Below are 17,703 nucleotides of genomic sequence, written 5' to 3' on the forward strand. Positions count from 1 at the left end.
ATGACACAAGGGGCTTATAGATTTAATCAGAGCACGGTTGGGGAAAATTTAAACATTTGTAGATGCCTTCAGGATGGGGCCCGGGGTGGAAGACAAATATGTCAAATACTTGTTGACGGAAAACAGTGACAGTGACTGGAGCTGGTGCCGAGGTGCTGGAAATATACTATTTACATGAGAACGTGTTTTTTGAGCGGTGTGGTGGGGGAGGGAAGGGCGATCTGCAGATGGAGAAGGCGAGAGTCATTTATAAAAATGAAATACATTTTTAAAAAGTGATATTTTTAGCTGATTGTCACTTTTTTCAAACAGGGCTGTGGAACTGGAGTTCAGGGCTGTTCACACTTGTCATGGCGATTACTGCATGCACGAATTTGTGATTTTTCGGGTATTTTTTGTAAGAACTTTTGTGTGCGTTTTGGAATTTTTGTATAGGAATTTGCAGTGGCTGAGGTGTTAATGACCGTACACACTCTAATTTAAAATCGGGGCACACAAACGAACATCTTCGCTTAAAGAGAATCTGTATTGTTAAAATCGCACAAAAGTAAACATACCAGTGCGTTAGGGGACATCTCCTATTACCCTCTGTCACAATTTCGCCGCTCCTCGCCGCATTAAAAGTGGTTAAAAACAGTTTTTAAAAGTTTGTTTATAAACAAACAAAATGGCCACCAAAACAGGAAGTAGGTGGATGTACAGTATGTCCACACATAGAAAATACATCCGTACACAAGCAGGCTGTATACACCCTTCCTTTTGAATCTCAAGAGATCATTTGTGTGTTTCTTTCCCCCTGCAGCTATCTTCCACTGAAGTGTCAGGCTGTTTCTTCCTGCAGAGTGCAGACAGCTCTGCCTGTATGTAATTCCTCAGTATGTGAAAGCCCAGCCAGCTCAGAGGAGGATTTATCCAGCTTGTAAAAGATAATAGAGCAAAGAGAAGCTGCACGAATCTAAATAACACACAGGCAGTGTGCAGAGAGGGGCCTGGAGGGGGGAGATGCATCACAGAACCACAACACTGAAGAACTTGGCAGCCTTCCAGACACAGGCTGACAAGTCTGATAAGAGAGAGAGAAGTTGATTTATTACAGAGATGGTGATAGTAGAAAGTGCTGCAGTAAGCCAGAACACACTAGAATAGCTTTTGGAACTTGCAGGATGATAAAAAACAGGATGCAATTTTTGTTACGGAGTCTCTTTAAGCGACATTACCTGCCAAAAAGAAATGACGTGTAGTTTATCCCTTTAGCAGCCAATGTATTTAGAGGCTTGCAAGTGCTCCAGGCCAACTTATTTTAACACCTTTTTTTATTACTTATTTGTTGCATTTCCCTTCTTCTAATTAGCACTGCAGTCATATGTATTTATGGCCTCTTGTCACCAGGGGGCAGTGTAAGACAATAATAGAGGACTTCTGCTTTCAGTTTCTATAGTTTCTGCTGGTAGAGAGAGATCAAAACATTTCAATAATTTTCAACACTTATCTCAAACAAAATAACTCTATTTAAAGTGCTAATGGGTTAAATGATCTTGTTCATACACAACAAAATTCCAAACAATTACATCAGTAAAATACTGCGACTACAGGCAGAAGTAACATTTCATGGAACATGTGCGCATGCTCTTTAACACTGTCGCTCAAATACTGCACGTGCAGTGTGCGCATGCTCTGCCGATGCTCTACACTCGGCCGACTGCACGACATCTGCACAATAGTCGTATGACTTGTACCGCCAGTTGAATCGAGCAGAATATCCGATTTCAGTCGCTTGTCATTTAACATGATTTAGCAACATTGTTTATAACTAATGTTGTCCAATACGGCAATATCTTACGAATGACCCACCGATACGAACAGCTTGACAATGTGAAATATGATTCTGTGGCTTTTTTCTGAAAGACCTTTTGAGAAAATCGATTTTAAAAAATTCAAAGGAAAAATGTTTTTTTAAACCGGTAAAATGACATTTTGCTGCGGTACACTGAGGGCACGGGGGGGGGGGGGGCAGAGGTGAGATATTGGGGGGACAGAGGGGGACACTGAAGGCACAGGGCAACAGCAGTGACACAGAGGGGGGTACTGGAGGCACAGGGGGGCATAGAGGCGGTACAGGGGACAGCGATGGCACAATGTTTTGAACTTACGGACTGATTCACATTAAGAACAAACCTGCAGTCCCTATCTTGTCCTTTAACCGGGACTACCTGTACAAGGCTTGATGTGACACTGAGCGCTGCTGTAGGCAACAGGTCCCATATAGGTGACAGGTTACATGTGCTGTGCTCTGCAGTGGACAGGGCAGTGACCATGACCTAAGTAGAGCTACAGCAAACAGAGGAAACAGCCCTGCGGTCACATTAAAGATGATTTTTCTGCAGGAGCCTCAGACAACAAACGCTCTACACACTGCATTACGCCCCCCCCCCCCCCTGTTTGCAGGTGTGCAGCCCGGTCATTTGTCACTAAACCGCAAGATACAAGTCACCTGGACCCTACACACCTGCTCCGCAGAGTTCAGTTACTCAATAAATACATGGTATAACTGTATACATGAAGTACCCCACACAGTGGGAGAATGCAGAGGGCGTGGCAATGTGCATTTTGGAGGACAGCGGCCAAGGGTCTGTCACATTTGACGGTCGTTACAATATCATGCACAGTTACCGCCATGCATCCCATTGACCACATGGGACTTAGATTTTCCAGTATGCTGTATTGATACATTTGATCTATTTCGATTTCTTAAATCGGTAGCATCATCAATCGGGCATGCTTGTTGCGGCACCAATTTTCATCCAAATGATACATTTTTTAATTTGGATGGTCAACTGGGTCGCAATATCGGTAGGTGTATGGGCAGCTTTAGGGCCATGCCACTGCTAACAGACACAGTGGCAGTTAATAGGAATGGACAGTAGCCATACACACCATACATCTACACAGGAAGTATTACCATCCTTTTTCACAGGAAGTAAACGCTTTCAGGGTTGAAAGCTGAAATGCACTGCTGAAGAAAAATTGATCCGTTAAAACGCAACAGGTTTTCAGCTACAGTGTGAACCTGCCCTTGGGTCCTCTCACACTTAGGCCCCTTTTACACTTAATCAGTTGGTGTGCGTTAGTATACGTTAGTACGCGATAGTGCGCGTTGGTACGCATTTTTTCCATAGCAGTGCATTGGGAGGAAGATTTCAGTTAAAGGATACCACAACTGAAATGTGACATAATGAGATAGACATGTGTATGTACAGTGCCTAGCACACAAATAGCTCTGCTGTGTTCCTTTTTTTTCTTTCTCTCTCTGAAAGAGTTAAATATCAGGTATATAAGTGGCTGACTCAGTCCTGACTCAGACAGGAAGTGACTACAGTGTGACCCTCACTGATAAGAAATTCCTCTTTTTATCTCTTTCTTGCTCTCAGAAGCCATTTTCTGCTAGGAAAGTATTTTATAGGTGGAATTTCTTATCAGGGAGGGTCACACTGTAGTCACTTCCTGTCTGAGTCAGGACTGAGTCAGCCACTTACATACCTGATATTTAACTCTTTCAGGCACAGAAAGAAAAAAAGGAACACAGCATAGGTATTTGTGTGCTAGGCACTGTACATACACATGTCTATCTCAACATGTCACATGTCAGTTGTGGTATCCTTAAAACGCGTTAAGTGTAAAAGAGGCCATAGGAAAACATGGGCTTTACTTTGAAAATCAGTTTTCTTTCCGTTTTAACTGAGAGCAACTGATTAAGTGTAAAAGGGCCCTTAGGCTCGGTCCACACCTGTCAGGTTGCAGATCGGAATGCGTTTTAAACTGCTCCGTTTTTCAAAATGTTGTGCTTTTGCAGCATACATTTCCAGTCCGTTTAAATATATGTCAAAAACGTGTGCTCCCTTCCTGTGTGTTTCTATTGGATAAGAGGTCCGCAAAGATGACGCTGAGGGGAGGAGCAGGCAGTAGGCAATCTGCTTTGGCATCCGTTAGGTGTGCAAAGTTCTCTGTGTATCCAGGCTCCGTAAAAAAAAAATCTGCAAAATCCGGACTCCCACACTGATCACTCTGCTCTCCGCCGCCATCCCGGGCTCCCCGCACCCTTTTCAGGTCGACCTCAAGGTCGTCCTTACTGCGGCTGTGTGAAGCGCCGTTGTCAATCATGGCCACGTGGTCCGCGGCGTACTGTGCAGGCGCAGATTTACTGCGCCTGCGCAGTGTGCCATGGACCACGTGGCCATGATTAACAGCACAGGCGCAGAACTACTCCACCTCCGCAGTACGCCGCGGACCATGTGGCCATGATTGATAGTGGCGCTTCACACAGCCGCAGTAAGGATGACCTCGAGGTCGGCCTGAACAGCGGGCGGGGAGCCCGGGACAGCGGCGGAGAGCGGAGTGATCAGTGTGGGACAGTCGGCGGCAAGTGGCTGGAGAAAGCCTCAGGTGAGTAAAGCTGATTTTACATTTTTTGCCTGATGTTTCCTTTAAGCTGGTTTCACACTACCAACGTTATAGGTGCAGTGCGACTGGATGATCACATCGCACCGTAACGTCAAAAACAGCCTTCAGAGATTTCTGCAGCAATGCGCGGTAATCTCTAATCTGGCTGCTAACCAAGCCATAAGCAAGGCTCTCTAGAACTCACTTCCTGTGGCAGAAATAGGATGTGCACGGAAGCCTATTTTCAAAATAGACCTGCTATGCCACATAGGTTTTCGTTGCTTTAGCGTTACCCTGCGGTAAAAAAGGGTAACGCACCACTATGAAAATGTCCAGCTGTGAAAGGGGCCTAAGTCTGTTGTGTTGTAACAGATAATATAACTGCACTGTAATGCAATTATGTTCCAATGGCGCTTCCGCGCTGGTGTGCCTGCGGTGCGGCGATTCAGTCACATGCTGTGCGTTATCACCCAACGCATATTTCAACATATTTTCTAAAAATATAGAAACATATGCCACATAGAGAACTCAACACATTACATATCTCCCGAGAAAAAAAAAATATTTTTGGGACCATAGCACGATAGTGCAAAATATGAATAATACAGATCATTAAAACCACTTGGGCATTACGGAGGAGCTCAGCTCGTCCAGTAAAGCCGCGGTGGATTGCTCAGGCCCTGGTGGGCCGATACCCACCGCGATAGAGGCCCCCCCCCCCCAGAGCCCTTGCGCAGCCTGGCCAATCACCGCCAGGCTGCGCTATGGGGTGGATCGGGACACCCTGTGACGTCACGACGTCGATTACGTCATTCCGTTCAGGAAGATAGGAACGCTGCAACCACCGATGCACACCCAAGGGGAGCAGGGATCATGGATCTCAGAACATGCAGTCAAACAAAGATGTCCCGCTACACCATAGGATGGCTATATGGGCACATACATGGCAGATGAAATTCAATGTTGAAAAATGTAAAGTCATGCATTTTGGTCGTACCAATGGTCTAGCACCATACAAAATAAATGAGATACAGTTGGGGACATCAAACTTGGAGAAGGATTTAGGAGTACTCATCGACAACAAGTTAAATAATCGTACTCAATGCCAAGCCGCTGCAGCTAAAGCTAACAAAATTTTGGGATGCATTAAAAGAGAAATAAAAACTCGAGATGCTAGCATAATATGTTTAACTCTCTAGTAAGGCCACATCTGGAATATGGAATTCAGTTCTGGGCACCACATTACAAAAAAGATATTGCAGTTTTAGAGCAGGTGCAGAGACGAGCAACAAAATTGATACGTGGGATGGAAGGTTTCGCTAACCAAGAAAGGTTAGATAAACTGGGTTTATTTAGTCTAGAGAAAAGACGCCTTAGAGGAGATCTAATTAACATGTATAAATACATCAGAGGGCAATATAATAGCTTGGCGGATGAGCTTTTTGTCCCTAGGCCTTCTCAAAGGACTAGAGGACATGAGCTGCGCATGGAGGAAAAACGTTTTAGCCATTTATTTAGGAAAGGGTTCTTTACAGTAAGAGTGATTAAGATGTGGAATGCATTGCCACAGGAAGTCGTTATGGCAAACTCTATATCTGCATTTAAAGGGGTCTTAGATGCTTTCCTTGCGTTGAAAGACATCCATGGCTACAATTACTAGGTTATGCCTAATGGTGTTGATCCAGGGATTTTATCTGATTGCCATCTGGAGTCGGGAAGAAATTTTTTCCCTTTTGGGGCTAATTGGACCATGCCTTGTAAGGGTTTTTTCTCCTTCCACTGGATCAACAGGGATATGTGAGGGAGCAGGCTGGTGTTGTACTTTGTACTGGTTAAATTCGATGGACGTATGTCTTTTTTTCAACCAAAATAATTATGTAACTATGTAACCATGGATGGGTATAAAACCTTCAATTTTATTGGCACATCAAAAGATACATAAAAGGCTGACGCGTATCGGAGCTCTGAAAGGCTCCTTAATCATAGCCAGTATAGACAAATTCATCACAGGTTTAAGTAGTCAAGTGCCAGCCCCCAGTGGGCACGGCCTATCCCCTTAAAGTGACATTAACAATATACATGTAAAATGGCAAAGCCAATGTACAAACATAGAATAATAAAGCATTAAAGAGTAACTGTTAGCCCCCAAAGTGAAATTTAAATCTCTACAGCAATGTTTTATTTAGTATTAAAGTGATCCAAAAAGCCAATGCAGAACTTAAAAATCAATATAATTTTGTTACTATGTAGCCTTTTGCCCAAGCTAATGACGCAAAGCCGCATATCTGATACTGATGAGCATGCAGAGCATGCCTATGTCTGCCCGACCCCCCTCTCCCCCCCAGGACCAGGTGCCGATCTATTCGCACCACAAACAGCTGACCGCTCTGACAGGGAGAGAGAGCGGCAGCACTTCCAGCGCAGCCATGCAGAGCAGCCGCTGCCGTGCATCTCTCTCACATGTCTCACATGTGACTCGGCGGCGGCTGCTCTGCGTGGCTGCGCTGGAAGTGCTGCCGCTCTCTCTCCCTGTCAGAGCGGTCAGCTGTTTGTGGTGCGAATAGATCGGCACCTGGTCCTGGGGGGGAGAGGGGGGAGAGGGGGGTCGGGCAGACATAGGCATGCTCATCAGTATCAGATATGCGGCTTTGCGTCATTAGCTTGGGCAAAAGGCTACATAATAACAAAATTATATTGATTTTTAAGTTCTGCATTGGCTTTTTGGATCACTTTAATACTAAATAAAACATTGCTGTAGAGATTTAAATTTCACTTTGGGGGCTAACAGTTACTCTTTAAAAAACCAATGATGGTATGGTCAGGCATCAAGATAAATGCACAAATTGAGGACAAACATGTTAAGTAGAATAGAGCAATACCCAAGAAGATAAAGATTGGGGGAGAGGGGGGGGGAGGAGGAGGAAAGGGGCAAGAATGGAGAGGAGGGCAAACAAAATTATTTATATGGAAGTCAGACCCTCACATCATAAGTTAAACTGACGTCCATTGAGTTCAGGCCTGTGGGTACTCGAGTGCCTAACCTCCATATCCACAAGGCCTCCCGTAAAATTCGATGTAAGTCGCCCCCTCTAGGTGAGCGAGCCACTCTATCGATACCCTGAAAAATGAAGCTGCCCATGTCCCCCTGGTGCTCTTTCAAAAAATGTTTAGATACACTAGAGACTTGGGTAACATAGGCCTCATTTCTAATGCATCTGGCCTCTCCATTAACCACTTGAGGACCGCCCCCAGCCGATGGGCGGCGGCAAAGACTGGGCCCAAACGACCGCAATACGCCCATCGGCGGGGGCGGCTGCGGGAGTGGCTATGCGGCGATCGCGTCATTCGTGACGCGATCAGCCGCCGGGGACTGGCTCCGCCCACCGCTCGTAGTAACCCGCCGGCCGTTCGGAAGCGCCGGCGGGTTACTAGCACCCGGATCGCCGCATGTACATAGTATAATAGGCTTTGTAATGTATACAAAGCCTATTATACTGGCTGCCTCCTGCCCTGGTGGTCCCAGTGTCCGAGGGACCACCAGGGCAGGCTGCAGCCACCCTAGTCTGCACCAAAGCACACTGATTTCCCCCCCCCCTGCCCCCTGATCGCCCACAGCACCCCTCAGACCCCCCCCTGCCCACCCCCCAGACCACTGTTTGCACCTAGTCACCCCCCTAATCACCCATCAATCACTCCCTGTCACTATCTGTCAACGCTATTTTTTTTTTATCCCCCCCCCTGCCCACTGCCCCCTCCTGATCACCCCCCACCCCTCAGATTCTCCCCAGACCCCCCCCCCCCGTGTACTGTATGCATCTATCCCCCCTGATCACCTGTCAATCACCTGTCAATCACCCGTCAATCACCCGTCAATCACCCCCTGTCACTGCTACCCATCAATCAGCCCCTAACCTGCCCCTTGCGGGCAATCTGATCACCCACCCACACCAATAGATCGCCCGCAGATCCGACATCAGATCACCTCCCAAGTGCAGTGTTTACATCTCTTCTCTCCTCTAAACACCCACTAATTACCCATCAATCACCCATCAATCACCCCCTATCACCACCTGTCACTGTTACCCATCAGATTAGACCCTAATCTACCCCTTGCGGGCACCCAATCACCCGCCCACACGCTCAGATTGCCCTCAGACCCCCCTTTATCAATTCGCCAGTGCAATATTTACATCTGTTATTCCCTGTAATAACCCACTGATCACCTGTCAATCACCTATCAATCACCCCCTGTCACTGCCACCCATCAATCACCCCCTGTCACTGCCACCCATCAATCAGCCCCTAACCTGCCCCTTGCGGGCAATCTGATCACCCACCCACACCAATAGATCGCCCGCAGATCCGACATCAGATCACCTCCCAAATCCATTGTTTACATCTATTATCTCCTCTAAACACCCACTAATTACCCATCAATCACCCCCTATCACCACCTGTCACTGTTACCCATCAGATTAGACCCTAATCTGCCCCTTGCGGGCACCCAATCACCCGCCCACACGCTCAGATTGCCCTCAGACCCCCCTTTATCAATTCGCCAGTGCAATATTTACATCTGTTATTCCCTGTAATAACCCACTGATCACCTGTCAATCACCTGTCAATCACCCCCTGTCACTGCCACCCATCAATCACCCCCTGTCACTGCCACCCATCAATCAGCCCCTAACCTGCCCCTTGCGGGCAATCTGATCACCCACCCACACCAATAGATCGCCCGCAGATCCGACATCAGATCACCTCCCAAGTGCAGTGTTTACATCTCTTCTCTCCTCTAAACACCCACTAATTACCCATCAATCACCCCCTATCACCACCTGTCACTGTTATCCATCAGATTAGACCCTAATCTGCCCCTTGCGGGCACCCAATCACCCGCCCACACCTCAGAACGTCCTCAGACCCCAGCCCTGATCACCTCGCTAGTGCATTGCTTGCATCTATTTTCCCCCTCTAATCACACCTTGAGACACCCATCAATCACCTCCTGTCACCCCCTAGCACACCTACCCATCAGATCAGGCCCTAATTTGCCCCGTGTGGGCTCCTGATCACTCGGCCAAACCCTCAGATCCCCCTCAGACCCCCTTCCGATCACCTCCCTAGTGCATTGATTGCATCTATTTTCCCCTCTAACCGCCCCCTGAGACACCCATCAATCACCTCCTGTCACCCCCCTAGCACTCCTATCCATCAGATCAGGCCCAAAACATCCTGTCATCTAAGAGGCCACCCTGCTTATGACCGGTTCCACAAAATTTGCCCCCTCATAGACCACCTGTCATCAAAATTTGCAGATGCTTATACCCCTGATCAGTCATTTTGAGAAATTTGGTTTCCAGACTACTCACAGTTTTGGGCCCGTAAAATGCCAGGGCAGTATAGGAACCCCACAAGTGACCCCATTTTAGAAAGAAGACACCCCAAGGTATTCTGTTAGGTGTATGATGAGTTCATAGAAGATTTTATTTTTTGTCAAAAGTTAGTGGAAATTGGATTTTTATTGTTTTTTTTCACAAAGTGTCATTTTTCACTAACTTGTGACAAAAAATAAAATCTTCTATGAACTCACCATGCCGCTAACGGAATACCTTGGGGTGTCTTCTTTCTAAAATGGGGTCACTTGTGGGGTTCCTATACTGCCCTGGCATTTTAGGGGCCCTAAACCGTGAGGAGTAGTCTAGAAAACAAATGCCTCAAAATGACCTGTGAATAGGACGTTGGGCCCCTTAGCGCACCTAGGCTGCAAAAAAGTGTCACACATGTGGTATCGCCATACTCAGGAGAAGTAGTATAATGTGTTTTGTGGTGTATTTTTACACATACCCATGCTGGGTGGGAGAAATCTCTCTGTAAATGGACAATTGTGTGTAAAAAAAATCAAAAATGTGTCATTTACAGAGATATTTCTCCCACCCAGCATGGTTATATGTAAAAATACACCACAAAACACATTATACTACTTCTTCTGAGTACGGCGATACCACATGTGTGATACTTTTTTGCAGCCTAACTGTGCTAAGGGGCCCAAAGTCCAATGAGTACCTTTAGGATTTCACAGGTCATTTTGAGACATTTGGGTTCAAGACTACTCCTCACGGTTTAGGGCCCCTAAAATGCCAGGGCAGTATAGGAACCCCACAAGTGACCCCATTTTAGAAAGAAGACACCCCAAGGTATTCTGTTAGGTGTATGATGAGTTCATAGAAGAATTTATTTTTTGTCACAAGTTAGCGGAAATTGATATGTATTGTTTTTTTTTTCACAAAGTGTCATTTTCCGCTAACTTGTGACAAAAAAAAAATCTTCTATGAACTCACCATACTCCTAACAGAATACCTTGGGGTGTCTTCTTTCTAAAATGGGGTCACTTGTGGGGTTCCTATACTGCCCTGGCATTTTAGGGGCCCTAAACCGTGAGCAGTAGTCTAGAATCCAAATGCCTCAAAATGACCTGTGAATAGGACGTTAGGCCCCTTAGCGCACCTAGGTTGCAAAAAAGTGTCACACATGTGGTATCGCCGTACTCAGAAGAAGTAGTATATTGTGTTTTGGGGTGTATTTTTACACATACCCATGCTGGGTGGGAGAAATATCTCTGTAAAAGGACAATTGTGTGTAAAAAAAATCAAACAATTGTCATTTACAGAGATATTTCTCCCACCCAGCATGGGTATGTGTAAAAATACACCCCAAAACACATTATACTACTTCTCCTGAGTACGGCGGTACCACATGTGTGGCACTTTTTTGCACCCTAAGTGCGCTAAGAGGCCCAAAGTCCAATGAGTACCTTTAGGATTTCACAGGTCATTTTGCGACATTTGGTTTCAAGACTACTCCTCACGGTTTAGGGCCCCTAAAATGCCAGGGCAGTATAGGAACCCCACAAATGACCCCATTTTAGAAAGAAGACACCCCAAGGTATTCCGTTAGGAGTATGGTGAGTTCATAGAAGATTTTATTTTTTGTCACAAGTTAGCGGAAAATGACACTTTGTGAAAAAAAAACAATTAAAATCAATTTCCGCTAACTTGTGACAAAAAAAAAAATCTTCTATGAACTCACCATCCTCCTAACGGAATACCTTGGGGTGTCTTCTTTCTAAAATGGGGTAATTTGTGGGGTTCCTATACTGTCCTGGCATTTTAGGGGCCCTAAAGCGTGAGGAGTAGTCTTGAAACGAAATTTCTCAAAATGACCTGTGAAATCCTAAAGGTACTCATTGAACTTTGGGCCCCTTAGCGCAGTTAGGGTGCAAAAAAGTGCCACACATGTGGTATCGCCGTACTCAGGAGAAGTAGTATAATGTGTTTTGGGGTGTATTTTTCCACATACCCATGCTGAGTGGGAGAAATATCTCTATAAATAGACAATTGTGTGTAAAAAAAAATAAAACAATTGTCATTTACGGAGATATTTCTCCCACCCAGCATGGGTATGTGTAAAAATACACCCCAAAACACATTATACTACTTCTCCTGAGTACGGCAATACCACATGTGTGGCACTTTTTTGCAGCCTAACTGCGCTAAGGGGCCAAAAGTCCAATGAGCATCTTTAGGCTTTACAGGGGTGCTTACAATTAGGCACCCTCCAAAATGCCAGGACAGTGAACACACCCCACAAATGACCCCATTTTGGAAAGTAGACACTTCAAGGTATTCAGAGAGGAGCATAGTGAGTCCGTGGCAGATTTCATTTTTTTTTGTCGCAAGTTAGAAGAAATGGAAACTTTTTTTTTTTCTTTTTTTTGGCAGAAAGTGTCATTTTCCGCTAACTTGTGACAAAAAATAAAATCTTCTATGAACTCACCATGCCTCTCACTGAATACTTTGGGATGTCTTCTTTCCAAAATGGGGTCATTTGGGGGGTATTTGTACTATCCTGGAATTTTAGCCCCTCATGAAACCTGACAGGTGCGCAGAAAAGTCAGAGATGCTTGAAAATGGGAAAATTCACTTTTGGCACCATAGTTTGTAAACGCTATAACTTTTACCCAATCCAATAAATATACACTGAATGTTTTTTTTTATCAAAGACATGTAGCAGAATAATTTTCACGCTCAAATGTATAGGAAATTTTACTTTATTTGAAAAATGTCAGCACAGCAAGTTAAAAAAGTCATTTTTTTGCCAAAATTCATGTCTTTTTTGATGAATATAATAAAAACTAAAACTCGCAGCAGCAATCAAATAGCAGCAAAAGAAAGCTGTATTAGTGACAAGAAAAGGAGGTAAAATTCATTTAGGTGGTAGGTTGTATGACCGAGCAATAAACCGTGAAAGCTGCAGTGGTCTGAATGGAGAAAAAGGCTCTGGTCCTTAAGGGGCGAAAAGACTGTGGTCCTGAAGTGGTTAAAGTGTTCCGAGATGCGTTGCCTTAATGAGACTCCGTAACAAAAATTGCATCCTGTTTTTTATCATCCGACAAGTTCCAAAAGCTATTCTAATGTGTTCTGGCTTACTGCAGCACGTTCTACTATCACCATCTCTGTAATAAATCAACTTATCTCTCTCTTGTCAGACTTGTCAGCCTGTGTCTGGAAGGCTGCCAAGTTCTTCAGTGTTGTGGTTCTGTGATGCATCTCCCCCCTCCAGGCCCCTCTCTGCATACTGCTGTGTGTTATTTAGATTAGTGCAGCTTCTCTCTGCTCTATTATCTTTTACAAGCTGGATAAATCCTCCTCTGAGCTGGCTGGGCTTTCACATACTGAGGAATTACATACAGGCAGAGCTGTCTGCACTCTGCAGGAAGAAACAGCCTGACACTTCAGTGGAAGATAGCTGCAGGGGGAAAGAAACACACAAATGATCTCTTGAGATTCAAAAGGAAGGGTGTATACTAGAGATGTGGCAAACGGTTCCCGAACCGTTCGCCGGCGAACATCTCTAAATCCATGGGCCTCTTACTACTTCCGGGTCGCAATGACCCGGAGTAGTACGCCTGCGCTGCCCGGCGGAGCGCGTCCTAGATCGCGCTCCCGTTGCCGGGCACTCTCTGCGCATGTGCGTGACGTCATGAGTGACGTCACGCTCATTGCGACCCGGAAGTAGTAAGAGGCCCTAGAGAGGTTCGCCAGGCGAACTGTTCGGCCCAACACTAGTGTGTACAGCCTGCTTGTGTATGAATGTATTTTCTATGTATGGACATACTGTACATCAACCTACTTCCTGTTTTGGTGGCAATTTTGTTTGTTTATAAACAAACTTTTTAAAACTGTTTTTAACCACTTTTAATGCGGCGAGGAGCGGCGAAATTGTGACAGAGGGTAATAGGAGATGTCCCCTAACGCACTGGTATGTTTACTTTTGTGCGATTTTAACAAAACAGATTCTCTTTAAGGGGTGAGTTGTACATCCCATTGTTGTGGATAGGACAGTACCTGCAGGTGTTGTACCTGCACCTAAACGAACACTTATATGTCAACCACGTTGGAACAGGTTTGGGGGAGCTGGAGAAGAGACTCGGAGAGAGGCGGGTTCCTAAAGTAGGGGCACGAAAAAGCACAGCCTTCCTCCAGGACCTTGCGAAGCTTTGGGTCTGAGTGCAGGACTGGCAAATATTTTTTTATTATGTTAATGACCTTATTGTACTCCAAACTGTAAGGAGTTGTAAAGGTTAATTTTCTATTACGCCTAGTCCTGTGCCCAGTATCCGAACTAAGCAGGTCTCGGCGATTCTTTTTTAGTACCTGCTGTCTTGCCCCTTTGATCAATTGGCTCTTATACCCCCGCTCCCGGAGTCTCCCCTCCACCAAATTCAACTCCTGCCCCAAAACGCTGGAATCAGAACAGTTACGGGCTGCTCTGACCATCTCTCCATAGGGGATCACCCTCAGGGTATGGCTCGGGTGACAACTGGAAGCTAGAAGTGAGTTTCCAGTGCATGCTTTTCTAAAGGTCTTAGTGACAATCCTGCCTGTTACCTCAGAGCCACACAGAGTCAGATTCAAATAATCGATCTCAGTGGGGCTGTGACACATGGCTCTCTATGGGGCTAGCAGATCGCGCCAGGCTGCTCCGCCTTCAGTCTCCCAGTTGTACGGTCCTGCAGCTTGGCCTTAAAGCTGCAGTGGCCAATTTCAGTAAAAATGGCCTAGTCTTAAGGAGGGTTTAACACTGCGGTCCTCAAGTGATTAAAGAGAGTCTGACTTGTAATTTAAAAAGAAATAGATACTTACCTAAGGAGAGGGAAGGCTCTGGGTCCTATCAGGAAATTTTCTAGGCTAAATTGCACCCAAGGCGAGGGTGTAACAATTATCCCCACGCCCGTGGACTTGTGAACCCTTACTCTTTAGGGACAGTCACACAGCCACAGGTCACAAGTAAATCTCCCTACTTACTAGTGACCAGCCGCTCATCCAGGAGGAAGCAGGGACCAGGAAAACACACAGGAGAACAGAGCCCAGAAAGCCGACTCCTCCATGGGTGCCGCCCACTGACAGCCTGCAGTACCGCTACAGGACATCAGGTGTCATCACGCGGTGGTGGCGTGATGATGACTTAACGTTTTTGACGCAGGCAGCCCAGGAGGAGGCAAGGAAAGTGATCTCACTGGTAATCTTCTTTCTTCCTTCACTTAGCTGCACCACGCGTCACCAGCTCCCTAGCGGTTATGTTCTTTTGCTTGCGCACCCCTTCTATGGCCCCAGGTCCTATAGAACCTTCCCTTTCTCCTCCCAGTCTCCACTTTCCCTTGCAGGCTCCGCTGTAAGCAGTCTATGACCCATGGGTCATAGTCTGCTCTCTTCTGCTTCGGTGTGGCTTCGGCAGTCCTCGGAAGCACTCGGGCTTCTGAAGAAGGGTCACTCCGTACTGCGCACACGCTAGCACCCTCTCTCGCACACTCGCGAGTACACAGCCACTCCTCTTCGGAAGCCCAAGTGATTACACAGAGAATATACTTTGCACAGGTACTGAATAGCCATGTTGGCAGGATGGCTACATGTGAAAGGACCTTCAGATCCGACATTGATTGGATACAGAACAAAGAGTACACACGTATTTGTTTTTGATCGCGGTGCAATGAGGCGGGTTCTGTCAGGATAATGCACAGCATGCAGTGTGTTTACAAAATCGCATGCACGTTTACATTGCCAGTGAGGCATACTTGCTTACTATATGGTCGCACCGTTAACAATCGACTTTTTTAGGTACTTTTCCGTTAGCCGGGCGCAAGTGTAATAGGGCAAAGTACACTGGCAGCCGGGGGACACGGGTGTCCCCGGGAGTCGTTCGTTGCAAGAAACAAGCAGAGCGAGGAGGCTGCAGACATTGCTTCTGCCAGCACCCACTCTGCAAGAACGAACGGCAGGATTCTCTGCCGCGACGAACGACTCTCGGGGACACGCGTATCCTCTGGCTGCCAGTGTTCTATAGGAGAGAGGCAGGGGGAGGAGAGGAGGCAGAGCCGAAGCCGGCGGCTTCATCTGTTACATTGCCCTATTAAAGTTGCGGGCGGCTAACAGGCTCACAGAACACATAACTTTACCCTATTACACTTGCGCCCGGCTAACGGAAAAGTACCCTTTTTTTAAATATTGCAATGCGATTGAAGAATAATCGCATCGCATTGCAACATTCTCTTCACAGTGTAAGAGGAACCTTAATATCTGAGCACTCACTCTAGAGGCCCATAACCACTGCTGATTTTTTGAGCGATAAGCGATCGTTTCTGTGATCTCACGACATGTGTACAGGCGCGCTTTTACCCAAACGACATCAAAGTACCGTAATAATTGACCTATTTGCGCCCCGTTGTGTGCCATCGCGTGCTTCCGCGGCTAGGAAGATGGATCGGGGTACCTCGTTTGTGGTCGCTCGCTGTGAGGTTCCCCAATCCATGTTCAGGTGAGTATTGTATTGAGCTTAATATGATCTGATGTGAAAATTGCATGGTGTGTACCAGTCTTTACATCGCTTTAAAACACTCAGAATACCCCCCTATCCCGCAGTCAGCTCTCCCAGTGACGTCACAGGGAAATGATACAAGGTTGCAATGTCGGGGGCAGCGTACCTGGCAGGCGCGAGGGCCGGGCGGTCAGCTGGGCAGCCGGGCATACGGGAGCTCGCCTCGTTCCTATGGAAACCGGCTCGCTTGGCCCACCTGCCAATCAGTCAGAGGGCGGATTCCTTCAGCACGCCCTCTTCCCTTCCCCCGGGGTTGTCATAACGACCGTCCTCTGTAACTAATACGGGGAACCCGCCTCCCTACCCAAAGAAGGGCGGTCTGACTTGAGGGGGCGTCTCCACCTAATGTGAATGCGCGACCTAATTGTGGGCTGGCTTTCCTGACTATGCAGGCGGAAAAAAAGCAGCATGTACCCTATTGTAGGGGCGTGGCATGCAGCGAGGGTTTTGCATGAAGGAGGCGAGTTTGCAGAATAAAGAGGCGTGGTTGCTAGTTCTTGGCGAGAACTAGGGCGCGGCCATCCAGAGAGGGCGTGTAGGGGGCGTTTCCGGGGCGGTCCTTCAGCTTTGAGTTTATTCAGCGGCTACAGTGATGGGAGGTGTCGCTAGAGAAGAGGGGGGGTGTCTAGCTGTAGCCCCGCACCTGATGGAAAGGGGCGTGGTGTGTTTCAGTAGGGAGCGGTGTCTGTGTCAGAAGGAGGCGTGTTTTACACACATACCCCCAGCGGTGAAAGCGGGGGGCGTGTCTGTGCCAGAAGGAGGCGTACCCCCAGCAGTGAGAGCGGAGAGCTCAGACACTTCACCCTGATCTGCAGCTGCTGCTGGTGCCGAGTGTCAGCCGGTGAGTGCGGGGCTGCCCTGTCATCTGTATGTGTCACTATGGCCGGTGTGTGCATGTGATCAGTCCTTCTATGCAGCACACTGTATGGCCAGCGCAGAGCCGCGTCTGGGGACAGCATATGGCTGCATTATGCCTGTGTGATTGTGTGTGGGGTGCTATTGTCATTGCATTGCCTGTATGATTGTGTATAGGGTGCTATTGTCATTGCATTGCCTGTATGATTGTGTATAGGGTGCTATTGTCATTGCATTGCCTGTATGATTGTGTATAGGGTGCTATTGTCATTGCATTGCCTGTATGATTGTGTATAGGGTGCTATTGTCATTGCATTGCCTGTATGATTGTGTATAGGGTGCTATTGTCATTGCATTGCCTGTATGATTGTGTATAGGGTGCTATTGTCATTGCATTGCCTGTATGATTGTGTATAGGGTGCTATTGTCATTGCATTGCCTGTATGATTGTGTATAGGGTGCTATTGTCATTGCATT

At 46.7% G+C, this 17,703-nt stretch overlaps 2 protein-coding genes across 5 annotated transcripts in view; one reads left to right on the plus strand and one right to left on the minus strand.

Moving 5' to 3' along the window:
- Positions 1-16,598, minus strand: part of FBXO16 (F-box protein 16) — a 65,391-nt gene extending 48,793 nt beyond the window's left edge. For both annotated transcript variants that reach the window (XM_068280058.1, XM_068280057.1), the window contains exon 1: positions 16,478-16,598. In XM_068280058.1, coding sequence (XP_068136159.1) covers positions 16,478-16,521 — 44 coding nt within the window. In that variant the 5' untranslated portion in view covers positions 16,522-16,598. The remainder of the gene's footprint in view (positions 1-16,477) is intronic.
- A 536-nt stretch (positions 16,599-17,134) lies between these two features.
- The window catches only part of FZD3 (frizzled class receptor 3), a 158,645-nt gene continuing 158,076 nt past the window's right edge, over positions 17,135-17,703 (plus strand). For all 3 annotated transcript variants that reach the window (XM_068280059.1, XM_068280060.1, XM_068280061.1), the window contains exon 1: positions 17,135-17,212. The gene's annotated coding sequence lies outside the window, so the exon portion shown is untranslated. The remainder of the gene's footprint in view (positions 17,213-17,703) is intronic.

Source organism: Hyperolius riggenbachi, chromosome 4 (genome assembly GCF_040937935.1).
Source record: "Hyperolius riggenbachi isolate aHypRig1 chromosome 4, aHypRig1.pri, whole genome shotgun sequence".
Lineage (NCBI taxonomy): Eukaryota > Metazoa > Chordata > Amphibia > Anura > Hyperoliidae > Hyperolius > Hyperolius riggenbachi.